Source organism: Natator depressus, chromosome 3 (assembly GCF_965152275.1).
Source record: "Natator depressus isolate rNatDep1 chromosome 3, rNatDep2.hap1, whole genome shotgun sequence".
Lineage (NCBI taxonomy): Eukaryota > Metazoa > Chordata > Testudines > Cheloniidae > Natator > Natator depressus.
The window spans coordinates 117,718,276-117,745,616 of NC_134236.1; the positions used below are offsets into that span (position 1 = coordinate 117,718,276).

Genomic DNA, 27,341 nt, shown 5'->3' on the forward strand with positions numbered 1-27,341 from the left:
TATTTAACACATCTGCTTCCTGTGAGTATTCAGTCAGATCAGATTACTTTAGTGCTGACAGTAAGTTTGGTTTTTAGTTCTGCCAGTCTTGCAGAACCAACACCATTCCAGGAGAGCAAACTGGGTTCTTTCTGGCTTCAAGAAAAGAATTGTTTAAAAAGCTCCAGTTTCAGGACCACGTGTACTAGCCCATTCTTTACAGGTAATTTCCTTATTTGCACCTGAATGCAGTAGAGTGACACAGGAGTAGCTGAGGGTAGCATTTGCCCTGCAGAATCTTAAATACAGGTGCAGAAACAAAAGGAGCACTGTTTGTATTTCAGATCCCAGGTTTAGTTAGCAGTTAAGAAAAATATCTTCTAAGCTGAGTGAATTTGAGATGGAAATAATGACAGCAATAACCATGGAATCCCACAGTGCCATTTTTATAAAGTTACCTTTCAGAGTAGAACTACACTTGAAGTAGTTCGTGCAAAGCAATTTCAGCCATTTCCCCACCCCCTTCTTCCAAATTGGAGCACCGACACTCTTACATCTTATAAAAATTAATCTTTTAAAACAGCAGAATTCAAGTCAGCCATTTAAAAAATATTTTGTTGCTTTGTGTAGTACTATTTAGTTGTTAAACAACATCCAAAAACTTTTTATATTTATAACTTATGACCAAAACTTTTGGCCACAACTATATAATAAATTATCACTGAGATGCCATCCCTCCAGCATCATAGTGAAAGCTATAATTAATATGGCAAAACAGATTATTTTGCAACTCCCTAAGTTTGGGTGCTCAGAAGTCTAAAATGTTTTTCTTTTTGACTATCAACTTCTGTGCTTAGCCTGTATGGGGAAAAATAATTGTATGGGAATCTTAAGAAAATTTAATTCAGTTGTTTGAATTTGGTGAGTATATAACAGTACTTTTGCCATTTAAAAAGATAGATTAACCACACTTTTGAAACATTGATTATAGCACAAAATTAAATATACAAATTTCCATGTTTGTATTGTAAATAATGGTTAATGAATAGTGCTTTTCATTGGATTAGGGTAAATAATAAACGATCGAAAAATTGCTTTTGAACATGCTCAGTATGAGTGAGAGAACTGTTCAGACTTTGTCTCCCATCTTGAGAAATGCAGGAATGCTGTTTTTCAGGCAGCGCTGCTGGGACATTTTCCAAGATGGAAATACTTCTTTCTTGATGAGAAGTAACTTGGAATTGTATTACAAATACATCTTCATGACAGTTCTTCTGCTCCTGTACCTCTTAAAGTACAGAGCTATCACCCATTACACTGGTTTTAAGAAATGTTAACTTGAGTGTTTTACAAAAAATTAGAATTCATGACACATGAAGACATTGTCTAAACAAGCGTTAGTTGCTATAATAAGATATATTTCTTTTTCATAGATGATTCCTCCAAGAGGTTGTGCATATGTCTGCATGGTTCATAGACAAGATGCATATCGTGCTCTTCAGAAACTTAGTTCTGGATCCTACAAAATTGGATCTAAAATTATTAAGGTAAGCCATATTTTGTTCAGTAACATAGCCCAACTTAAAGTACAGCAGTATTTTTATTATGATGGTTTAATTGTGTACTTTGAAAAATAATGTCAAGTATCAGGGGTAGCCTTGTTAGTCTGTATCCACAAAAACAACAAGGAGTCCTGTGGCACCTTAAAGACTAACAGATTTATTTGAGCATAAGCGTTCGTGGGTAAAAACCCCACTTCTCCATGCATCTGAAGGAGAGGGGTTTTTACCCACGAACGCTTATGCTCAAATAAATCTGTTAGTTTTTAAAGTGCCACCAGACTCCTTGAAAAACAATGAATTTTCTATACTATGAGTCTGATCAAGGTGTACAATATAGAGCACGAGAAGGAGGCAAAATAACTTCTGTTTGTAAGAGGTAGAGTGAGAAATTTTCTTATAAAGTGTGTATTTGGGCAGGAAGTGAGGAAGACCTTAAAAATAAAATAATAAACCTGCTGCTTAGGGAATACTTTGAGTTCTTAAACACAAACATAATTTCAAGCTTGTATGTAGTCCTATTGACTTCACTGAGGACTGTGTGTTGAAAGTTAAGCTTGTGCTTAAGTGTTTGGCTTGTTTGAGGTGTCTGTCACTAGTTTACTCCGAGACCCTTGGGTAAGTCTTTTCAGCTCTGAGGTGCTATTTCCCCATTTGTAAATTAGAAATAATATTTAACACACTTCTTAAAGTTCACTGTAACCAAAGAGCTAAAAGATCTTCCAAGTGGCTGCTGCTATTAGATGCTGAGTACGTGCCCTAGTGCTTGGTACATACAATAAATGTACAGTCGAGATCAATCCTGCACTGACGAGGTGAAGTGGATAACTGAAGTGTTTTAATTCAGCTACATCATCTGATTGGATTTTATTTTCAGATTGCTTGGGCTTTAAATAAAGGTGTGAAAACAGAGTACAAGCAATTTTGGGATGTGGATCTTGGAGTTTCATATATACCTTGGGAAAAAGTAAAATTGGATGATTTGGATGGCTTTGCTGAAGGAGGCATGATTGACCAGGAGACTGTAAATACAGGTATGGATACTTACGTGTGACTTTTATTAAGTAAAAATTATGTTTATTTTCTTTATTCCTTAAATTAATTTTCAAAAGTTGCGTATTTATGGTATACATGTTCTTTTTTGCATTTGTTAGTATTAATTTCCTGCGTACAGTTCAGATGGCACTGAGATCAGAAATCCAGAAATTTGGAGTGCCTCTATAGTATGTTTGAGTCAACATCTGATGATAACACTGCAAGTCAACATTAACACTATGTCAGCATTCAGATCAATGGAGTTAAGCGAGACAATAAATATTAATATTTTAAAAAGTGGCTTCTGATTTTCTACATTCAGTCACTAAATACATGTGCAAATATTTAGTGCATGCAAAATCTGAGACCTGGTTGTGCTCCTTTTGAAAAATCAAGTCTTTAGATTGTCGTATGTAAAAGTAAAATGATGGAAGAGACTGATCTGGATATTCCTTTATTGTTTAAAACTTTTTGTTGAGACTGTCAGTATTATTGAGCTTCCTCTTTCCAACCTCCAGAGATTGGTTTATAATCTGTTTTGTATCACAGGGCTTGTCTACACGGTCCCACAGTTCAGACTGTGGGAGTATGAATTGCACACTTCTCCCCTGTGTGCACGCTGCAGGAGCTAACTAAAAGGCATCTAATTCATGCAATGTGAACTAGGTATCTTTTAGTTGACACTGGCACCATCCACCCAGGGGAGTTGCAATTCACACCCCATAGTCCAGATTGTGGAGCTGTGTAGACATAGCCTTAGATATTGACAAGGGATGTTTAAGTATATAAATGCCAGTCCTTTTAACTCTGTCAGCAAAATTTAAATCAATATTGAAAATTAAATCCAACACCTTGTGTTTAGAATGCCAACTTCATTTTCTCTTCGGCTGGTGGAGGTGGGATTTTTTTTGTTAAGCACCCTATGTGACCATGTGTCAGACTAGTCACTCAGTAATATAGACATATTGTAAATATAAATGACAATACATAAGGGGCTGCTATATTCTTTACAGATCATGAATCATTTATAAAGTGACAGTCAACTTAAATTTTTTAAATCAGCATTTAAAAAAATCAGTTTCTGATATAGTAACATTCAAATTGCATACCTAGAATTTTTGTTTTTCCTTTTCCATTCACTCTAAAAAAAAAAAAGTTATGGGATTTCTGTGTTCTCTTGCTGATGTTTGACGGTCTTTCTGCCAAGAGGGGAACTCTGTGTGCCTGTATCTATATAATTTTATTTTTCACCCCTCAGCTTCTTTCAGTTACAGTAAGCTTGGCTGTTACTTGTAACTTTCTGACCAAAATGTGATTTTTCAAGTTGATGATGGTTTTTGTAAATGTGGAAATGGAAATAGAACATTTAAACTCATTTTCTACAAAATAAGTATATATATATTTTTTATTTAGAATGGGAAACTGTGAGGAGCTCAGAGGCTGTTAAAGAAAATATCCAAACTACTCAGAGTACAACTGTCGATAAGAATACAGCTGTTACAACACAGACAGAAGCTTATACTCAGTCTGTAACTATGCTACAGGTTGGTACTGAGTGTGGTTTCTGGAGAGAGAGATCTAATTTTTGGTTAATATGGATATATTCAAATGCTAAATTAGAATAAATAGCAGAGATAAATATAGAACAAGGAGGATTGATATATTTTATTTTATCTTTAAAATAAGAAAGCTAATTATCTTATTCAGCAAAGCTCTTAAACTTCTTCTTGACTCTAAGATCATGCCTGTTTTGCTGAATCCAGGATTAAATATTGGTGATAGAATAAATGTTATAAAACTGAAATGGCAATCAATTGTTTAAAAGAAGAAGATTGAAATGTGGGAGCTACTAAAGCATCCTTTTTTAGGAGCACCAGCACAATGACCCTTTTTTGCCTGGAACCACTTCTGCTTGACTTTAGTTACTTTTTACATTTGTTTCCCCTTTCTTTCATATTAATCTGAGAATAAATGAGTTATTTTTTTCCTGCACTTTTGGTCAGTCTTAGTATTGATTTAAGGCCTTGTTGAACATTTTTGTTAAATGGAATTTGGTAGGGACAATCTAAGGCAGTTAGAATTATTCTGCCTCTAAAAAGGATTTTCTCTGCTTTAATAAACAGATGAATAAGGTTCGTTGTTCCTTTTTTGAAAGCTGGAGGTACTGTATTATAACTTTTTTTTAGTCTTTCAGGGGTGTGCAATACCAAAGATGTTGGTCAAGAATTGATTGAAATGCTCACAGTCAAAATTATTTAGTGTTCAGATTATTTTTACTAAGTTTTGTTTATAATGACACCACAGAAAAGTAAATTTTAAACTTGTTGCTGATTTTTTTTTTTTTCTTTCTTGCATTGATGCAAGGTTGCTAATTTACATGGCTGCTCCTGAGGATTGAGCTTTTGGCATTAATAATTTTTTTTAATGTTAAAGTAGTTTATTGGAGCCTCAGAATGAAGTTTAACTTTTTTAGTCTATTTCCAGGACTAACGTCCCTTCAACACAATTTGTGTATTGTCTTCCATTTTCTGTCACAAGAATTACGCTTAGTTTCTTATTTCAACCACCTTGCGCTATATTGTATTCTGTTGTATTTCTAATACATTTCTGCCTTCCTTACTGTTGTTTTACATTTCCCATTGAATCAAGAAGGCAGACATACTGTTAATACTTGAGCATGCTCTTCCTGTTTTGAGGTAATTATATTCTCAGCTAATAAATTCAGGCCTGAGAGCCAAGTTTTTCTTCGAGTAGTGTCCCTATGGGTGCTCCATTCTAGGTGCACTTGCGCCCCATGTGCCTTAGATCAGATATTTTAGGTAGCCGTGTCTTTTCAGCCTGCACATGCACCCCCTGGAGCCTTATGCGGTGCACCGAGGCTATATAGCCTTAGTTTGTTCTCAACCACCTCAGCCTGCAATGGAGCCTCAGCAGCATCCAAATAGATCTTACCTCAATTGTATTTTTCTCTTGTTCTTATTAGTTCGTTTTAGTTCTTAGTTTCTTTTGTGTGAGGTAGCTGTAGTAATTTTATAGATTTCAGACAAATAATCTTTAAAAAAAAAAAAAAAAAACTTGACTTTATACTTTTAGGATAAGGACTGTTGTCCTTTACCTATTTTTCTTTGTTTCTCCCCCTTAGGGGAACTTATGCCCAGTTCTCCCGGGTCTCTCTGGATGCTGGTTTTCAGAGGGAAGTTCAAAATACAGTTGAGGACCTTCCTTTTGATGGATCAAAGTTGTTTGTGGAAAAAAATGATGAATCTCTGCATCCCTTAAAAGACGCTAGAGCCACCTTGCACTCTCTGGGAATTTGTGCCCCTGCACGTAAAAGAAAGTTCAGTAAGTCCCAGTCAACACAGAGATCTCGTCCTACCTAGTTTCCCACCTCCCAGAGATATTACAAACCCCAGCATAAGAGACAACAGCTTCAGAAGAAGAGACCAGCTACTTCTCAAGCATTGACCTCCCAACCCACAACTTCAAAATATCAGTTTTGATGGGCTGGTCAAGGTGCTGAGTTACCATCTCCACTCTTACTGCTGCAACAATCTGCATGCCTCCCTCACTTCAGCCATCGCCTTTCTCATTTCCATCAGAACTGGGAACATACCACTATGGATAAGTGGGTGTTGGAGATCATGTCTCCATCCACTTTACCTCCCTCCCCCCACCCTACATCCCACCTTCAGGAATCCCTCTCATGAGCACCTTTTGCAACAGGAAATTGACTCTCTTCTGAATCTGGGTGCTGTAGAACCGGTTCCTGTGCAACACAGGAATGGGATTTTATTCCAGGCATCTCCTGATTCCAAAAAAAGAACAGCAGTTGGAGACCTAGTCTAGATCTAAGTTTATTCAATATATTCATAAAGATTCAGACGTTCAAAATGGTAACTCTTGCAGCAATAATTCCATCATTGGACCAAGGGGATTGGGACTTGAGATTGGCAGAACTGTTTGTTTGCCAAGCAAACACAGTTAAAGAAAATTATTCTCCATGCCTCCAGTAGTTTTTAAAAAAACAGCAAACCCTGAGATGCCGCTCTCCTTTGGTGGAGTCCAGACCTTCTGTATGCATTTATCCCAACTCCCTTGATATCCAAGGTGCTATGCAAGATAAGGAAAACCAAAACAAAGTTATTCTTATAGTTCTGAGGTGGCTGAGACAAACATGGTTTCCTTACCTCACGCAGCTGGCTCTTTGTCAATCGATCGCTCTCCGGACCATCTGTTCTCTCAGGATGCCAATCAAATCCATCACCCCAAACTCAGGGTTCTTTGGCTTAAGGCATGGCTGATAGATGGTTTGCAGGGTTAGAAACAGTGTATTCTGAGGACTTAAAGAGAGTGCTATTACATAGCAGGAAACAATGTACTTGTGGCAAACATGCCAAAAAATTGGTGAGATTCAAAGACTGGTGTGACCTAAAACATCTTTCACCTAAGTCCTCTCAGTTATCATTTGTACTAGATTACATTTTAGAGCTAAAAATGAAAGGGTTATTTTTAAGCTCCATAAAAGTGTATTTGGCAGTTTTTACAGCCTTCCATCATATGGTAGAGGGTTTTTTCATCTTTGCTTATACTACAACAAGGAGGTTTCTCAGAGGACTGGACAACCTCTTCCCACTAATAAGATGCCTTACGCTGTCATGGAACCTCAACTTGGTACTCAGATGTCAAACGAGGCCTCCCTTTGAAACTATGGACATCTGCTCCTTTCAATACCTGTCTATGAAAACTGCATTTCTAGTAGCCATTGTGTCTGCTCGAACAGTAAGTGAGATGGGGCATACTTCACAGCCTTCTTTAAGACTAAGGCCACGCTTCGACTACATTCCTGCCAAAGGTATCTCTATGGACTTCCACATAAATCAGCCTCTACATCTTTTAGTTTTCTTCCCTAAACCACACCAGGATATCGGATATGTGACATTACATACACGCGAGGTCTGGAGGACATTAGCCTTTTACTGAGACAGGACTATGCCCTTTAGGAAATCTCCCAGATTATTTCTCTGCTTTGCAGACAGAACTAAGGAATCTCCAGTTTCCAAGTAAAGATTCTCTAGATGGATATTTGGCTGCATTACCTACTGCTGTCAGTCTCATGATGTTCAGCCTGTAGAGTACTAACTCACTCCCATGAGATGCCTCTCTACTTCAGTAGGCTTTAAGAATGTTCCTGTCGTGGAAATATGTAGAGCCATGATTTGAGAGCTTATTCTTATATTTTCTGAACACTACGCAGTCACTCATACTTCAGCGTCTGATGCCATATTTGGGTCTACTGTTTTATCTTCAATCTTAGACTTTTCTCCTAAACCCCACCCCTCTGTAGAGGTTACTGCTCGATAGTCATCTAGAGTGGAGCACCTATAGGGATACTACTTGCAGAAGAAGAGATTACTCACCCTGTGCAGTAACCGTGTGGTTCTTCAACATGTGTTTCCCCTACATGTTCCCCTGTGGGTGGTCCACTATCCACCCTCTTCCCCTCTGTTTCAGAGTTCTTTATGGCATTCTCTGCGGTAGAGAAGGAACTGAGTGCGGTTCGCCCATGCAGCTCTATATAGTCTCAGTGCAGGGCACAAGGCTGTGGGGGACTCATGAGCAGGCCAAATGGACACTGCTACCTAAAATCTCTGATCTGAGGCACATTGGGTGCAAGCGCGTCTAGAGTAGAGCACCCATAGGGGCACATCTTGAAGAACCACAGTACCTGCACAGGATTATTAGCCCACTAAATCATTTTCTTTTTTGAAGCACTGTCAAGTTATCGCAAAAAGAAAAGGAGTACTTGTGGCACCTTATCATTATCAAGTTATCATTATTCTACTGAAATATTTAAATACTTTAATTTTTAAACGAAAGGTGATGGGGTTGTAAAACAAAAACCAAAATAGGTTCTCACTTGCTGAAAGACACAGCATTAGAAAAAAAATAATGAAACTCCTTTTAAATCCTTCCTTCTCCACACAACCTATCATCTGTTCTTTCCTTTCTCCCTTCCCTCTCTGTCCTTTCCCCACTGTCTTCCTTTCCTACAAGTTATCAAAGCTCTAGTTCCTAAATTAAGTACAATATATAAATATGTATTTTTATACCGTTTCTTTAAAGCAGAATAAGAAGGGATACGATGGCATTCTCCCAGTGTGCATTCAAATGTCTTAGATATTCGTGCTGACCTGTAGTGAGGCCTGGGGCCTAAATGTTAATTTTAGGGCTAAATTCTGCATTTAGCTATGTTTGCAGGGTTCTATCAATGTAATTTGGACAGAATTTAGCAATACAGAATCTTTTGCAGATAATGTTAGATCAGGGATCTCACACTCAAATCACCACGAGGGCCACATGAGGACTAGCACATGGGGCCGCATCACTGACACCTTTTCATATAAAGGTACAAAAGCGTTCCCCCCCCCCCCCCCAAGTGATAAAGTGCTGGCAGTGGGAAGTGCCTGGAGGTAGGCAGAGGAGCGGGGACGCGGCACGCTGTGGGGGAGAGGGGGCAGCGGGTGAGGAGAGCTTGGTGGCCGCAGGAAATAACTTCGGGGGGGGGGGAGCTTGGCGGGCTGCAGCAAATAACTCGGGCTGCGTGTTTGAGACCGCTGTGTTAGATGAAACCAGTTAGTGTGACTTTCAGTTACTGAGCTGAATTTGCAGGGATAGCAGTTAGAAAAACAATTTTATTTGTAAATGGGACAAATTTGATATGAAAATCAAAACATAATAAACTTTAGTGCTATTATGCTATTTTTAGTCGCCTTTCAGAGGAAAACTGCCTTCATCCCAGCTTTATCTGGCAACTTCTATAATACAGTTTAGTTTTTGATATAAAATTCTATAGGATATTAGAGAAATTAGGTATAATATAAAATTTAAATTTAAGATTTTAGTTAAAACACAAATAATGCCTTACTGTGAATACATTATTTTCCATATTAAATTTATAAAACCCTCAATTTTTTATTTACCTGCAGCTGCTGCAGAAATTCCAGTGTACTACCCCAAAGTGCCATGTAATTCATCATGCTTGCGACAGCATAAGTAGAACCTTGATTATAATTACTGCTTTCAGTTAACATGAATTGCAATCAAATCATTTTATTCCTTTTTCAGAGTCATTGAATAATGTAAAAGTTGAAGGTTTTGTTTTGTTTTTCCTTCCCATCAAAAAAAGATTCCGGTAGCTCCAGCTGTGCCTGCTGTTAGTTTAGTTCCACCAGCATTTCCTGTCACAATGTCTGTCCCACCTCCTGGCTATAGTTCAATTCCACCACCTCCCTTCTTGCGGGCAAGTTTCAACCCTTCACAACCACCTCCTGGTAAGTTACCATTTTAATTGATTGTATAATAAGGATATCCATGCTAACTGAGTGTCTTAAACATATGTTATGTGCTAGGTCTATTTCTGACTCTAAGATTCAGGGCAGAAGACTTAGTTAGAACTTCACATTTTCAGTCTAGTTTTAAAAATCAGATTCTTTATTTTGTTGTTTCATTTTACCATGTTTCTTCAACTGGAAAATTTGATTGTTAGGTGAAACTTTAATTGTTCCTTTGAGTATTGCTGGTATAAATGACAACTTAAAGAGGTACATCCTCTGTGTTAAAGTTGGAGCCCTCTGGAAAGCAGTAACCATTGCTGCTGATCTTCCTACACCGCTAATACTTGCCGGTTTGCAGTGGGACATTCTTCTCCTGCTTAGTGCAGATTAGTGAGGTTTTACGGTTCTTATTGCTGAGGTTTTATTAGAGTTGGCCATATTATTAAATTATTTCTGATTGTTCATACAGGTTTTATGCCTCCCCCGGTTCCACCAGTCCCACCACCTGTTGTCCCACCACCTGTTGTTCCAGCGGTAGTCCCAGCATGTGAGTTGGCGTGCCGTTTCCCCTAAAAGAATGCTAATTCGGGGTTAATGAAAGTCTAGCTATTTGATGTACTAATTCTTACTCAAGGTGGATTGATACAAATCAGCAAGCAGGAAACTTTGATTTAAATAATCACTATTAATCTTGTTTTGCATTTGTACTTTTTAGTTACTTTCTTAAAGAAAAGTTGATTCTCATTGGTTGATAACCATTAAAACATGTTGATTTGCAACTAAATATAGCCTTTATATTAAATTTGGTTCTTTTTGTTAACCAGGAAGATACACTAGATCAGTACACATTTATTGAAGCAATTACATAGCTTAATTTGCATTTATTTAGGTTCTTAATCTTTACATTTTTTATTATGTTAGAAAATGGTGACTGATGCATTTCTTACTTACTAAATTAATTTTTTATTTGTGATTTGTGTCATGCTCTATTTGGAAATGCAAATTCAATTAAAAATGTACAAAACCAACATTTTAAAATCATTTTTTTAGTAAATAAAGTCACCTAAAATATGCTGGGCACATAAGAAAAAAAAGTTTATCACAAAATATATCAGAACGTGTTTTAAATTTAAAACAAGCTGATTTATGAAACCAAGTATTATGTCTAGTTAGTGAATTGAACTGATTGTTTCTGGTCACCATTGTACTTCAGAATTATAGAACAAGTAGATCTCATCCTCTCACACCTAGTTTTTATTTATAGATTGGAAGAAGAAAACAAGCTTTCCTGCATTTTCAACTCCCAGGTGGTTTCTTAAGTTTGAATGAACTAGTCATTGAATTGAACTAGTGGAATAAACTGAAATGAAGAAAATATTCTCTCTGCATCTGCAGAGGAGGATACTGCCATGAAAAACTGGTGTAGCACTTCAGCAAACTGTGGTTCCAGATGCATAGCCAGTAGTGACTTCCCATAAATTCAGTGGTTCAACTTCCTTTAACCCTCCACAGCAAACATGTACTGTTCAGTATTATTGTTTTAATTTACTATAATGATTTTAATAGAGTATGGTAAGTTTAGGCCTCAACATAGATTGTCATGATTTCAAATGCAATTTTAAATAGGTTTATTTTAAAAAACCCTGTATTTAAGTCAAAAAATCTAATTTTTAAATTTAAAAATAAAAATCATTGATTTTTATCTACCCTGTTCTTAATTAAGTAATAGTATGCAAATTATGGTAGATACCGTGTTCTAGGGGGTATTCATATGCTGTTTTCATCAATGTATTGAGAACTAGTTTATAGTGCACTTTATAGTTTATAGTGCATAGTTTAGTTGGTCTAATAATATTCACAAACAGTATATTTAATATTTTCTCAGGAGTCATTGAAAAAATTATTTGCAAATTGATGTTTAATCGGGAGTTGTATAGGTGATCAAATAATATTCATTAAGCAATTTATTTCTGTATTTTTCTTTCAATCATTGAATTTATTTATTATTTATTATTTTCATTATTCAGTCTTTTCAAGTTGGCTCCATTCAATGGTTCGAACATTAAAGCCCGTTGAAACCAGTGTTGTTTGCTTCTGTATTTATTCATAATCCACTACTTAAGAGTGAAGCATTGGGAAGCCTATATTTAAGGATTACAAATGTTTTTTGAAAAACAGTTTATTCCAAAGTGAACAATATTGTTGTTTTTGATGACCATATTTGATTATATGCTCTAACAATAAAGCATCTGCCAAACTAAATTGGCAAGAAATACTGAGATGTGTTTTTTGTTTTGTGTTTTTTCCCTTACAGCTCTAGTGCAGCCTCCTCTTTCCATTACTCAAGAGACAATGAAAGATGTTCCTTTTGGTAGCCTTGTTTTACCAGCTGGCACTGTTTCTAGCAGTCTAGCCACTCCAACATTATCAGCGGGAAGTGTTTTTAACCCTCTTCCAAGCAACAAACCAGAGTCGGAAGAAAAAGGATCACATCTTGCAGACGTTCAGATTTCTTCCAGTGAAAACAACAGATCTGGTAAGAAATGTCTGTACCCTACATATTTTGCCACATATAAATTGACTTCATAAATACAAGTTTTTAAGTTAACCCATGTGTATTGTGTTAACTCATCCTAATGTAGGATGTTTTAGGTTAAATATGGTCCTGGATTTGGGATTTAATCTGTGACAAAGTGTGCTGATAATGAGCTCTTTTAGCATCTCTTGGTCACTGTTTTCCAGTAGGTCATGTCTTCAGTGGACAAGAAATTTCTCTCACACATCTGTGTGCATATAGGCTAGAGAAGTAAAGCTGGGCCAGGGGATGTAGTTAAGAGTATTTAAAATAAATCCTTTAAATTTTACTGAAAGTGGAATGGGACAGGAACTTGTAGTTAAGTTAAGTACATGGTTTTAAGCATTCAAACATGTTCACGTTTTTCTTGTGAAGGCTTGGCGAGCATGTAGTTTTTCCTACCCTTTAAAAGCTTCTGCTCAATCTTTACTATGTAAAGACATCGGTTTCAGTGACTTAATGCCCAGTCATCACCATTGTGACTAATAAATCTGTGTTCATAACTCAAAACTATTACAAATATTTAAATAAGTAAATATTCCAACTATGTATATATTAACTGAAATAATGGATTAAAATATTATTTGTATTGTAAACTGTTTAGTGTTATGTTGACTTTCCAGACTACTAAATATTTTTATTGTGTTTCAGTTCAAAATGATGTCTCAAGCAGCTCCGGGCTTGCGGGAGGAGTGCAGCCACCCGGTGTCTCAAGCAGCTCCGGACGTGCGGGAGGAGTGCAGCCACCCGGTGTCTCAAGCAGCTCCGGACGTGCGGGAGGAGTGCAGCCACCCAGTGTCTCAAGCAGCTCCGCACTTGCAGGAGGAGTGCAGCCACCCGGTGTCTCAAGCAGCTCCTCACTTGCGGGAGGAGTGCACCCACCTGGTGTCTCAAGCAGCTCCACACTTGCGGGAGGAGTGCAGCCACCTGGTGTCTCAAGCAGCTGTGGACTTATGGCGGGAGTGCCGCCACCGAACGTCTCAAGCAGCTCTGGACTTATGGCGGGAGTGCCGCCACCGAACGTCTCAAGTAGCTCTGGACTTATGGCGGGAATGCCGCCACCGAACGTCTCAAGCAGCTCTGGACTATTGGCGGGAATGCCGCCACCGAACGTCTCAAGCAGCTCTGGACTTTTGGCGGGAATGCCGCCACCGAACGTCTCAAGCAGCTCTGGGCTTTTGGCGGGTGTGCCGCCACCCAATGTCTCAAGCAGCTCTGGGCTTCTAATAGTGCCACCACCCAATGTCTCAAGTAGTTCTGGACTTCTGGGGATGCAGCATCCGGTGGGGGTTCAAAACATACCCCATTTAAATATTAGTAGTCAAAGGATGCCTGGAATGCCTCTCTTAGATCTCCGTCCAGGACTAATACCCCAGTCACCTGGACCAAGATTTCCATTATTACAGCCTGGAATGCCACCACAGCGTAATATCCCTCCTCCAACACTCCTTGACCCATCCCTTCATCCACCACCGAGAGGTCCTTTTCCTCCTCCAGGAGATCTTTTTAACCAAACAGAGAGACATTTTGGAACACCTGGAAGACAAAACGTTGATAGCATTTCTAATCCAGAAAAAAGGTTACCACTTGGAGGTGATAGCATTCAACAGGAAGGAGACCGAGACTATCGCTTTCCACCAGTGGAAAACAGAGAGACTCTTAATAGGCCATCCCCAGTCGATGTCAGGGATTCTATTGGACGGCCACCAGTAGATCCAAGAGAGGGTCTAGGAAGACCTCCAATAGATGGAAGAGAACATTTTGCAAGGCCACATATAGATATGAGAGAGAATTTTGGAAGACCGGGTGTGGATAATATTGGTCGAAGAGAGCATTTTGGTTTCAATTCAGAAAAGCATTGGGGACAGAGAGGAGATTATGATGAAAGAGAACACAATGTTTTTCCTATCTATGGTGGTCCTAAAAGCTTCCATGAAGATAGAGAGAGGTTTCGGCATGTAAATTACAGATTTGAAACTAGAAGTGGTCCCAGCTGGAACAGAGGATTTGAACAAGATGCTCACAGAGATTTTGATGACCGTAGAAGACCCTGGGAAAGACAGAGGGATAGGGATGACAGAGATTTTAATTTTTGCAGAGAAATAAATGGAAACAGATTTGGAAGAGACAGAATGCAGAACAACTGGATCCCTCCTCCACATCCAAGGGTTTTTGAATATTTTGAAGGGGCCACTTCACAGCGCAAAGCTGATAATATACCCCAGGTAAATGGTGAAAATACAGAGACAGAAAGTCAGCCACCAAATGTGCAAGTGCAGAATGATCCAGAACTTTATGAAAAACTAGCATCTTCAAGTGAGATAAACAAAGAGAAGAGTGACACAGAAGCTGAAATAGAAAGTGAACCAGTGGTAGAAAGCACAGAAACTGAGGGGACATAATCATCACTCAGTAGGTAAAAGATACCTTTTGTAAAGTTGTCATCTCTCTGTAATAGATAAATGGCTGACTGGACCTTAGCAGTTCACTTTTTTCTGCCAGAATTAAGTTAATCTGATGTTCATGTTCATCTTTCACTTAAATAACTGTACAACTGACTTGTATAGAACATTGTTCTTAATTTGAACATGGTAGGTAAACATTTTTTATTTCTCTGATAAAACACAGACTTGCCCCCAGTTGCTTTTAATGTCACAATGATAAATAACAGCTTGTCAAACAAAGACTTCCTATGGAAGAAAATGGAATTTTTTTAGATACTACCATTAGGTTGGCTGTGGAAATTGTTATACTTGAAAGCAGGTGCTGGTGTATCTTGTCCATGTTTTTAGGCTGCTGCAGAATTTTAAACATAGACAAAGCTGTGATATTTTATGTTCCTGAAATTTGGCAAGAAAAAAAAAAAGAGAGAGAGAGAGAGAAAGAAAGAAAAAGAAATAGCCCTGGTCATTTAAGGAGCATAATACAGAGATTAAAAGTGATTTTGTAAAATCCGCACTATAGTCTCTGTTTCCTCTAAAGTAAGTGTCTGTGATTTGTTCCTCGTACTGCAGTGGGTTAAAAAAAAAAGTACATTTTAATGTTGGGTGCATTTTGTTTTTAGATGCCAATAAAGCATATTTGTTTGATAACAGTGTTCTAGGTATTGTATTTTTTTTTTTAAAAAAAACCTACAGGCTATGAAAACCTGGATCAGCTATGGTATATGCTTTAGCTAGTTGTTGCAAAAGGTTTATATTACTCTTGTAAGACCAATGCAACAATTATATGTGCTAGAAAGAAGCATATGCTTTTATATTGAAAATCATGCAGTCACATTAGTTTATGTATATAACATGTATGTAAATATTTGTGTAAACTGTAAGTAGATATCGCTATTTCTGTGCGTGCCTGTGTGTGCGCACAGAACAATGAAGACAGATTAATAAAACTGAAATGAAATTAGGGTATAAAAATAAGTCTTTCACCTTCTTGAGGTAGCAAGATATTTAGAGGTGTTAATTTGATTAAATAAATCAAATTTACATTTATTTACTCACTCATAGTTAGGTACTGTTCTTACTACTTTTAGAAGGTGGAATGGACATGATATACTGTAAAGATATACAGTAGGATTTTAGCTTACTTTTTAAAAAATGTAGATATGCATGAAGCCAAAATTGAAGCAAATGTTTACCTTGTCTTATTTTGTAATATATTTGGTGTTCTGGATAGATAGTGGTAGTATTAAAGTACTTTGTGGTTATTTGTTTGCAGTGAATCTCTGAAGTCCAGAATTGTTGCATGAAAAGTATAAAGCTATTGTTGGTTTTTCTTTAAAAAAAAAAAAAAAAAATCTATATGTGAATAGAAATGAAGTGGGCTTTGTGCTTTGGAGGCTTAATACTGAAATAGAACTTCTGAGTAAAATGTTGAGATGAATTGGCCTCCTAAGTAATACAGTAGCACTACTCTCTTCTGTTTCACCTGTTTTGCTTCTTGCGTTTTTTTTTTTTTTTGTTTTTTTTTTTGACCAGAGGTGGAAGATTTGGTGATATAGTAATGGAAGATTTTCAGCTTGTCCCACTTGCAGTACAATTATTCCTCTCCCCTTCCAAAAAATCTGTTGTTAAAATTCACTGAGTCCAAAAGCATCCTCTGATTAAGTTTTGAGAGAGAATTTTCTCTCTCAGTAAGTTCTGAGAGTCGATAATGATATTTCTGTAGAATGGAAAATATTTAATTCAGGGAAATCTGAGTTGAACTTTACTATTAAAGAATACTAATGTATCGGTAGTTTGTATTGTGTTAAAAAAATTTCCCCAAGGATATGAAATGTGAGAATGTCACTTGGGAGTTTGGCTGTAGTGCATAAGGATACATCTGGACTTACAGAGAAGTTATATGTGATCCTTTTTTGTGGTGACCTGGTTCTGTTTCTTAATTATTAGGGTTTTTTATTTTAAAAGCCCCCAAAATTGCTTTCATAAATGAAAATACCGCTTTTAAAAGCTTTGATATGAATCATTTTGCACCTACAGTGCAAGTAGTAATAATATTTAGTCCTAGGAAGCAGTGAGATTCAGGTGCATTAAATAAGCAATAGCATGTAACAGGACCATGCTGATATACTGGATTCCAGACAGGTTTTACAACGTTTAGGGCAAAAATACTTTCAAATGCAGACTGTGCAGGTCAAGGAACTTGATCAGTGTTGTGCCTATCAGCCTGCCAATAATTTGCTAATCAGGCATGCATGACTTAGGATGACTAAACATAAAATAGGTGTATAGTATTTTTTTAAGTTACTCCTTTCCTTTCTTTCAGTTTGATAGCGTTTTGACATTTTTAAGTTAATAGTTGTACATGAAAAAGCTTATTCTCATTGACTTTCCAAATGTTCATAACAAAATGCAAATATTTCCAGTAGCTTTGCTTTCACCATTGTGTTTTACACAATGAAACAAAAAACAAGATAGAAAAGTTAATCTTGCTTGTTTTTTCTTAAATTGAGGTTTGCAGTATGTTTATTGTTTGCAATAGGATGGTGCAGGAAAATCATCACATGGTGAGAGAGATTAAATAATTCAGCTGGCAATGCTGTAAACCAGATCACATTGCCATTTCCTTGTGCATGTTTGTTGGGTCAGGAAAACATTTTGACTCTCTGCAATGTATATTCATTAGATGAAGAGCACTGTGTTAATATTTTAATCTGTTGTGTAAATGTCTTTTAAATTTTAATAAATTGGCTACTGTATTTAGTGTAGTTGTACACTGTACTATTACAGTTTCCAACAGTTATTCAATTCTTGTGTAGAATAAAACTTTATTGTACAGAAAAGTAGTCTTTAGCTGCATCATGTTTCCAGCTAGAACTTTTTTTTCAGACCTTCTAATTTTAGTAGTCCCTAAGCATAGAAAAATAGCCCCAGGAGGAAAGCATTCAGAAACAGGGAAAGGGTCTGAATCCCATATTTATTAGCAATTAAAGATAGCGAGTTGTAGCTGTTTAATGTTGTCCCTGAAAAATTTTGTCTTTGAACGTTCTCAAGAAAAAGGTTATCCTCTTACAAGAAGAGAATATTCTACCCTTCTGAGCTGTTTTTGACAGTGAAGATATTTGCCACATTCCAACAATTAAAGAACCTGACGCATGAGTCTGTTTACATTTTTATTTGCATAAATAACACAGAAATATGCATGTTTTATAGTTTGAAAAAAGTCAGACAGTTTTAATGGACAGGAAAGATTAAAATTTACATATACACATTTAGTTGAAAACCGTACTCATATCAGTTCAGACATGCAAAATGTTACCTTTTTGGACATTCTGTGTCACTCCATCCTGCATTGTGATCTGTGTGAGTAGACTGCTGTGACCATGTCATTCACAGTGTAGGATCATGGCCTTTATTTGTTATGGTGAGGTCATGTCTATACTGAGACTATTTTCTGCAAGCCTTAACATGCAGTTATATTAAGCTTTTATCTGTGCTGTGGGACTTATTAGACAAATTAAATGTATAAGACCAGATTCTGATATCCTTCAGTAAATCTGCAAAAAAAACCTATTAATTCAAATGGTTCTGTTCATGAAGTCAGGTATTATTTGGTAGGAGTATTGGTCCCATAATTTTGTCTATAATGCATAGGGTGGGCATCCCATGTAAGTATCTTTAAAAGATTTTGAGATAGCCTGTAGAGGAAATTCACAACATAATGCTTCTGATAGACGTCACAGTAAGTTGATCTATCCCCTTAGATGATCAAATTTGAAAGTATACGGAGGTTCCAAATGTCTGTAAAGATTTTAATTCATTTTCTGGATTCTAATTCCACTGGGCCTCATGTATTTTACTCACTTCATCTTTAGAGCTGCAAAAATTAGATGCTAAATTTCCTACATTCACATTTCGATTAACATATTTAGAAATAAATAGTGATAGTAACCTTTTTTCCTTGCTATAATAATTAAAGCTAGAAATGAATGTATTTCATTTAGTAAACCTGATCAGTTTTTAAAATGAGGCAGTGTGCATCTTTTGATTTTTTTTAATATAGATAATAATGGGCAAGGATTTTTGCTTTCCTGGTTAAAATTGTCATAGTTGATTTTTTTAGTTGTACATCAATTGCTTTTTTCAAGCACATACAAGGAGTTCTCTGGACTTATGCAAATAGGAATATACCAAAATGTAATCTGTTTCGTGCATGCTGATTATTTTCAGACTTGTGTTAAGCATACCATTATTGAAGAGTGACACACCTTGCCTTTATGACCTTTCTGTTTTTAAATCCATCTCTTGATGATTCAATACCTATGACATATCCTGTTTTAGATTTTTTGCTTTGCTTTAAAATATGAAAATGTTTAACCAAACAGGAGTGTCAACAGCATCTTTCTGTTTAGTATTCTAGAACTACATTCTGTTCCATCTCCAGTAGAATAATAGAAGCCTGTTACTGGGAACTGAATGGTGGCTGAGAAAATACCTGATTGACAGAATTGTCTTAATCATAACCATTTGCTCCTCTATCTAAAGGGAAAAAGGAAGTTTGATCCAGAAGGTGTTCATTTTTTATAGGTTTAGCTATATGCTGTACAAATTATGCAGTGCTTTTGACACTTGATAACAAATTTTGTTATTCATTTTAAAGTTTAGCCATGAAGTTTTACAGTGAAGAAAATGTCCAGTAGAGCTTCTAAAAAGTTGAAGAAAACTCGTAACATCTTTTTAAACAACTGACCTCCAATAAAAGAGAATCTGCTTTGAGTTGGGTTTTTAGGTGATGACGGGCAGGCTTGTTCAGATTTTTTAAAGCAGTTATTTTGAGGTCAGTAGACTATAAAATTTGATTTGCCTTAAAATTGTACCCTTTTGTACTCTACATGTGTAAGTTGGCCTGTTGAAGAAAAGTTACTAAGCTGAAAAATCGCACTCTTACCATCTTTTAGAGGCAATAGTGTCAAAGATTAGAAGGGGGGAGGTTTGATATATGCACTAATTAAACAGATATTAATTTGTTACGCAACTTAAGGTTTCTTCAGTTTGCTTTAAAGTAGTTAAAATACATACTTTACTGATATAATTGACATTATAAAAATCTTCATTGGTTTGCTAACTTTCATGGTTTACAGAATAAATTTTAAAAATTGGGAGATTAATTTAACTTTCCAACTTTTTTTCTCATTATACTATCAGATAAAATCATATTTGTGTACTCAGTTATATAGGAAGAAATTTGTAGATAATCTCAGTTAAACACTTCTTTTGTACTTGTTCTGTCAATATTGCTTTTTTCTTCTATACTTATTTTTTCCTGTACCTATGTCTACAGCATAACACATATAATGAGGGTTAACACTACTGTATATCTGATGTTTTACCAATTTTTCCACATGCTGCTACTCAGAGGAATTTAACCTCTTTATGAAACTAGAGCAAGTCATGCAGGTGCAAGACTGCCTAATCTGGATGCAGCACATCTGCATTGGGGTTGCAACAGTGTAGTTATATTGATATAGCTACACCAGTGCAAAAATTTCTAATGTGGACAAGTCCTTAACTGGTGAAGGAGTGTCAGCAAAAACAGATTTATTAATTCAGGGCTGGATTAGTAAGACTTGAAAGCATGGAAGCAGCAGACTTTGTGTCTGAGTATAGTTTCCCAGTTGAAAGTGAGATTTTGGTTTATAATATGATCTAGAAAATTGAGAACTGAGCCCAGCTATCATATTGAACACAATGTTAAAAATACCTATCAGCTAAGTAAATGATTCGAAAATACTTACCGGTAATCGTTTTTTCCACTGCTCCCCTTCCTTCCAATCAAAGTAACCCTACCATGACTCTCAAAATTGATCAAAGTACTGTATTTTATCACACATGTTACTCTAGTTATGCTATTATTGAGGTAATTAGGGCTTTAGTGCTTTGCTGAATGAGTACCTTAGTTACCTTCCTTTAAAGGCATATAAAGTAAATAGTTTAAGTTAGCAGTATGGTCAAAAGAACACATTACTAGCTCTGGGAATTGGGAGGGAGGAATCTTGTGACCTTCATAGTACTTTTTAAAAAAAAAAATGATGAGCTGTTGGGCATTGGTCCAGTGACTGAATTTTTCTCTTGGAATATACAAGGAGCTTTATTATAACTATTCCATTACTACAAAAATGTATTAGAAGTTTTACTAGGGATACCGAATCTTTTATTGCTTGTTAATGTTTCAAGTAGTTGGAAATATAAGGCTACCCATAAACCCTACCCTGAAACTCATGGGATTACTCCTTACTCATGGGATTACTGTTGTAAGAATTGCAGTATTGGGCCCTTTATTGATAGCTATCAAAAGAATCAGTTCCCACAAATTACTTAGCACATCTTGGAATGTGCGGTGTCCTCATATAATCCTGTTATATCTGCTGCCGTAATTTATTCCTTTCAAGTATTGCAAAAATGCTAGTTTTCATCATTTAAATTATAAATTTCCATTATTGGGGCTTATAACTTAAACTAAGCATTAATTTTCAGGGTCTCAGGAAAGAATTTTCATGCTCATTGAGATACTGTTTTTCCGTCTTATAATGAGTGAATTAGTTTAAGATTTTGTATTCCTATATTAAAAAAAAAAGTTTTTACTTGAAAACTTAAGGATTTAAGGTTTCTAACAGTGGAAATTAAACTAACTCAAAAGACTATTGAAAGTTAGTGAGCCGTAGGCGCCGAAAGGCCTGCCTCTTTTGAAACTGGGATTAGGCTCCTAAACCACTTAGGTTTTTGGGAAATTTTACCACATGCTGTGTTCCACATACTAACTTGACTTTTTTTTTTTGCATGTTAAGTAGATTTCTACTTTTGCTTCTGATTTTTAGTATTTATTAAAGGACCAGGAAGATGGTGTATTCTCAGATGTCTTTGTTGATAAATTTTGACACATTTTAAAAATGAATATTTGACCACATCAGCTGGTGGGTTCTTGTTTGACCCTCTAGTAGCTGTTCCTGAACAGTCACTGATTAATTCAGTTACTTTGTTTTTATTAAATATATGCTCAGTAAATTCAAAACAGCCCCATATTATTTTATTGTTAAGGGTGAGATTTCAATTGCACAAAATTTTATGAAATTCAGAGTTAAGTTTCTGATGCATCCTAAATTCTGCTATTATAATTTGCAATTCTGCTCCATTACATTGTATGCATAACAACTGAGACCTTTATTACATGACCGCAAAATATTTTATGAAGTAATACAAAAAGAGATACAGATTACATATGAGGCTTTCTTCAGATAAAATATTTTTTAAAATGCACTATTCAGTTTATTTATATGGTCATTTATATATGAACAGTGGGGCAGAGTTAAAGATGTGGAAACTAACTTCTGGGGCAAATAAAATCTTGACCTATTACTTTAATGTATTTATTGTATTTTTTGTGTTTAAAGAAAAATTAAAACAGCTGTTTTGACAAAATACTTACTGAAATACATTTTTTCAGTGTCCAGTTTTTAAATGTCTGAACAGATTTGTCTGAAACATTTTTTTGAAAACAAATTGCTATGCTGAAAACAAATTTCAGATCAAAATGTAATTCTTTGGTTAACTTATAAATTTCTGAGAATAAGTATTTAAGATACAATGCCATCTCATCTATTTCTGCAACAAAAATTGAAATAATACACTCATTTTGGCAAGAATAAATAACTTTTAATGCCTGACACATGGATACACTGCAGAACTCAGAAAAGGTCCCAAGTAAGGAAGTGAAGAGGAAAACCTTGTTTGTGATAAATCTGTTGAACTGAAGAATGTGTGCAGAAATTTTTTTTTCTCTCTTACTCAGTCCCCAGATCAGTCTCAGGGTTCTAATCCAAGTACTGACCAGAGGATAGTCTGATCTGTTACCTTTATTCATTTATTATATCACTAGCTTCAAATTTATATAAGCCACTGTCCAGATAACAAGTTGGGAGTGTTTTTACTCAGAGAAAAAAATTTCTTAAGAGGTGGACAATCGGTTTTTATTAAATCACAAACTACCAGTCTGAATTTTAATTGCTGTGTTAAGTACACCTAATACAGAGACAACTCCACTGAATTTTTGGTGCCTTAGCATTTAAATTGTACGATACTTTACACATAGCTTCTAAGTTTAGCAAGCTCTAGCAATAGTATAGCTTACTGTTTTCTGTTCTGCAGAAATTTAACTGCCTTCACCAAATATAACTTCTTTTCATTGGCCTTACATTTCTAGAGAATTACAGTGCTGTTTTATTAGCTTTAATTTAAGAACAATGTGTGAAATCCTTTTAAGTCAATGGGAGTTTTGCCCTTGACTTTAGTGGGGCCGGAGTTTCACCCAGTTTGTTTTGTGACTCAGTTTCTTCTCCAAAACTTGCAGAAATACTGTTGGAGAATTAGTTCTACTTTCATTGAGTGACTTCTGCCTCTTTTTATGCACAGGAGGCAATCAAAAAAAAATTTCCCCAGATACTTTCATGATGTTATGTGCAGCCAACCCTGCCTTTTAGGGACTATATCAAGATTGATAGTAGGCCAAAGCAGTCCAGTTTTACCAAGAATGTCTGGAAAAATTACCAGTATAAGATTTCTTCATCCAGTTGTACTTTTGCAGAGCCACATAGAAAGATCCCATAGCTGGACTTCTACTTCTCCTGAAATTTTGGAAGGTCATGCTCAAGCCCTACCATGCCTACGGAGCACATTTCTGCAGGAGCAGCCCTGAAACTTCCAGTTCTCAGTTCTTTCTTCAGGGTACTAGATGTAAATTCTATTTTCTCCTGTGGCTTGCTGATATACTGGTTAATCTCTACCTCCAAAACAGTTGTTGTGTATTTAAACAGCCTTTTTTCCTCATGTGGCTCACCGCTGAGATTAGTGAATGACACCTCCCCACGCAGGATTTTAGAATGCCTGCCCATTTCCTTTTGTCATTTTCCTTGTCCCCCCTCTGCCTATGAAAAGTTAGCAACAACCTTGAATGAACTAAAATAAAAGATGTAAATTTGTGATCTATAAAGTTTTCCTTGTCCAAAAAATAATCTTTCATCTTCATAGTTTGATTCCAATTCTGGACAGCATTTTTAAGAGTATAACTACACTGGCACTCTTCCAATCCCCTAGCATGCTGGGCATCCTGTACTCGTGGCTGTTCTCTGCTTCTCACAGTCTCCTCTGCAGCCATGCAAAGCCAAGCATAAATTACAGCATCCTGTAGGTGCCCCAACTTCCAGTTGAGGCTGGTCACAGAATGTGGGGAAGGCACAGGTGCCATGTTTCCCTCCTCCATCCTCTCATTCCTTTCCTTGGTAACAGATAACCAGCCCTTCTTATTCCAAGCCAGAAACATATATTAAAGATCTATTCGGGCTGACAAAGTTGACTTCAAGTTTGAAGTGCTCAGCACCTCTGAAAATCAGACCACCTATTTTAGAAGTCTATAGGTTAAGCTGTCTTTAGGTTTGGCACTCACAGCTTAAAGTTTTGTCCTAGATCTTTATTTCTTGTGATTGAAATACTTAACACTGATACACACATTTTAAAACTGAAGTTTAAAATATCAGCTTCTCATTGTTTTAGGAATAAACAAATGTTGAAGACTATTACAAGAAAGTAGTTAAAAAAGTGAAATAAGCCAAATATTGCTCTTAGTCTGATGTAAATCTGCAGTAACTACTGAAGTCAGTGGAATTGCTGCAGATTTACACCACTGTAACTGAGAAGAATTTGGCCAAAAACTTTTACTGCTCATTTTAATAAGTACAGTTTGTACTAGGAATATGTTTCTCTACAAGGAATGTAATAGGTTATTGATACGCACAAAATTTTCTGTTTTTTGGTGGCTGGGCCCATTGGCTTTTTATGCAGCTAAGCAAAATTAGCAAGTGGTCTAAGTCCAGTCTGTTCCCTCCTCTCCCTTTTTCCCCTTCCAACAAGTACAAGTCTACTTTGCCACCACTAGAAGCTGGGGACTGTTCCCACACAGCACGTCTAACCCCAGAGGAGACTTTAAAGAACTGCTCCTGAGTAAATATATCTATCACATTATAATAGTCTGCCCCTTCACTTTTTATCCATTTTCTTAAATAATCCCCTTATTTTATTAACATGTTCCCTATGACTCATTCTATCAAGTTTTGAGATTTCTAAATTTGAGGCAATATGCCTTGAGTAATTTGAAACCTTTTTAACGTAGATGTCTTAAACTGAACATGTGACAATCTCTCTTACAGCCATTTAATTAAACACTGCAAAGCTTTACCAGTCAGTTAGGGGAGTAAGACTAACATTCTGTGTTTTTAAGGGATTCTGCGTACATGGCAAATCCTTTGAAAGGTGTTCAAATATTCTTCAATGCAGTCGGTCTCTCTGTCAGGCACAGCTTGTCTCAGTTGTGTGATCCCTGGTAAGCATTACCTGTGGTCTCAGGGATCAGTTTTTGTGAGTCCAGTATTCTCAGGGCGTGCTGCCTCTCCTCTTTTTCTTGCCTCTCCTTCTCGGGCTTCTGTTTCTCGGTCTTTGTTCTTTTTGTTCTCTGGCTCCACTGCTCTTTGGGCCACTTCTAGTGTTGCTTTTCTGCCTCTAGTTTTTGCTCTGCCTGTTTGCAACTCACTTTCGTAGGCCTCCTACTCCTTTTCACTATTTCCTGTCTATTGGCCTTCTCTACTAGCTCCAGCTTTTGGATCCCAAACATGATCAGTTCAAGCTTTATGGCTGCCTCACTGGGATTGGTGCCCAGCTGGCTTCCTAAGTCTGGACCTCCCTCCATCTCAGGCCCTGTGGCTGTATCATTTTTGATCTTCCTGCTGTTTCTCGAGATCCATAACTAGAGATCTCTTCCAATCCACATTTCTCCTTCCAGCATTCAAGCCACAATCTGAACACAGTCTTTCCAAATACTGTCTGTTAAGTTTAGCATATGTCTCTGGATTACTCATGCTGGCCTACTTTTGTTCTGATTCCCTTACCAAAATAAACAAATGGAAAACAACAAACTGTAAACCTTTTCTTTTATTTCCATCTCTTTGTATCTCTATTATCTGGTATGGATGTGCCTGGAACGTGATCCTTAATTAACCAGAAAACTGGGTGAAGATGCTGTTCCCTATGCCACAGTGATGCTTCCCTGGGTAGCCAGGGTTGTGAGCCATCTTACTACCACCAGCTCTTAGCCCAAGGGAGCCTTCTCTGTGCCTGCCAGGCATCATCTCCCTGACGACCCCAGCCACAGGCAGCACAAGTACTCTCCTCTCAGCCTATGCAGGCTCTGTTGTGACTTATGCAAGTTAGCTATAGGCAAACTCCAGCCCGCAAGCCTTCTGAGCATCTCCTTGGAGGGTCCACCTTTATTTCTCTGGACACTCACAGTATTCAGAGATTTGCTAATCCCAAAGGAATAGTACATTCCAGTCTATCAATTTCACCTCAGGACACAGCTCAAATAAACACACAGCGCTGGCAAGTACGATTAATGGAAACAAAGGTTACATATTTTAAAAAATCATGCGTTCTAGAGCTTACACATACTATCAAGATGCCCTCTTGTCTAATATGGTACTGCTTACCTAAAGTCGTCCTCACTGCGCTTTTCAATCAGGATGACTGAGACCTTCCTTTCCTGAGAACATGCCTGCAGGCAGCTTGTCTCTCTAGTTAAAGTGCCAGTGTCTCTTTCTGCACCTCTAGATATCTTAGACTAGTCCTTTGTTTTTTACCTGTAAACATGTTCCTTCCCCTGCTTTCAGCTGTTCCTCTTAATTTCTTCTCTTGAAGTTCCAGCAAACTCTTCATTAGCATTTGACTCAGAATGCAAATACGCTTCCATCGTTTCAGAGTAGCAGCCGTGTTAGTCTGTATCCACAAAAAGAAAAGGAGTACTTGTGGCACCTTAGAGACTAACCAATTTATTTGAGCATAAGCTTTCGTGAAATACAGCTCACTTCATCGGATGTATCCGATGAAGTGAGCTGTAGCTCACGAAAGTTTATGCTCAGATAAATTTGTTAGTCTCTAAGATAATACACAAAGACACACAAAGTGGGTGAGGTAATGTCTTTTATTGGACCAACTTCTGTTGGTGAAAAAGACAAGCTTTTGAGCTATGTGGGACCTGAAGAAGAGCTCTGTGTAGCTCTAAAGCTCTCACCAACAGAATTTGGTCCAATAAAAGATATTACCTCACCTACCTTGTCTTTCTAATATCCTGGGACCAACATGGCTACAATAATACTGCAAACAATACATAATAGCTAGGGAGATAAGTGTCTCCCACATTCTCTCTGATGGAAACTGTTTTATGGCATGCTACCTCAGGGGACCTGCTATTAATTATTAGTTCCTAAGAACATAATTTCCAATATGTGTGTACACTTATCTCCTTACATTTTATCTGCAC

General features: G+C 36.9%; 1 protein-coding gene across 3 annotated transcripts in view; it reads left to right on the forward strand.

Moving 5' to 3' along the window:
• SCAF8 (SR-related CTD associated factor 8) overlaps positions 1–27,341 on the forward strand; it is a 135,451-nt gene that overhangs the window by 67,119 nt on the left and 40,991 nt on the right. For 2 of the 3 annotated variants that reach the window (XM_074948654.1, XM_074948656.1), the window contains exons 14-20: positions 1,413–1,526; positions 2,416–2,572; positions 3,987–4,117; positions 9,760–9,904; positions 10,377–10,454; positions 12,222–12,443; positions 13,134–14,898. In XM_074948654.1, coding sequence (XP_074804755.1) covers positions 1,413–1,526; positions 2,416–2,572; positions 3,987–4,117; positions 9,760–9,904; positions 10,377–10,454; positions 12,222–12,443; positions 13,134–14,884 — 2,598 coding nt within the window. In that variant the 3' untranslated portion in view covers positions 14,885–14,898. Of the gene's footprint in view, positions 1–1,412; positions 1,527–2,415; positions 2,573–3,986; positions 4,118–9,759; positions 9,905–10,376; positions 10,455–12,221; positions 12,444–13,133; positions 16,454–27,341 lie in introns of those variants that run through there. The other variant, XM_074948655.1, reaches the window with a different exon arrangement.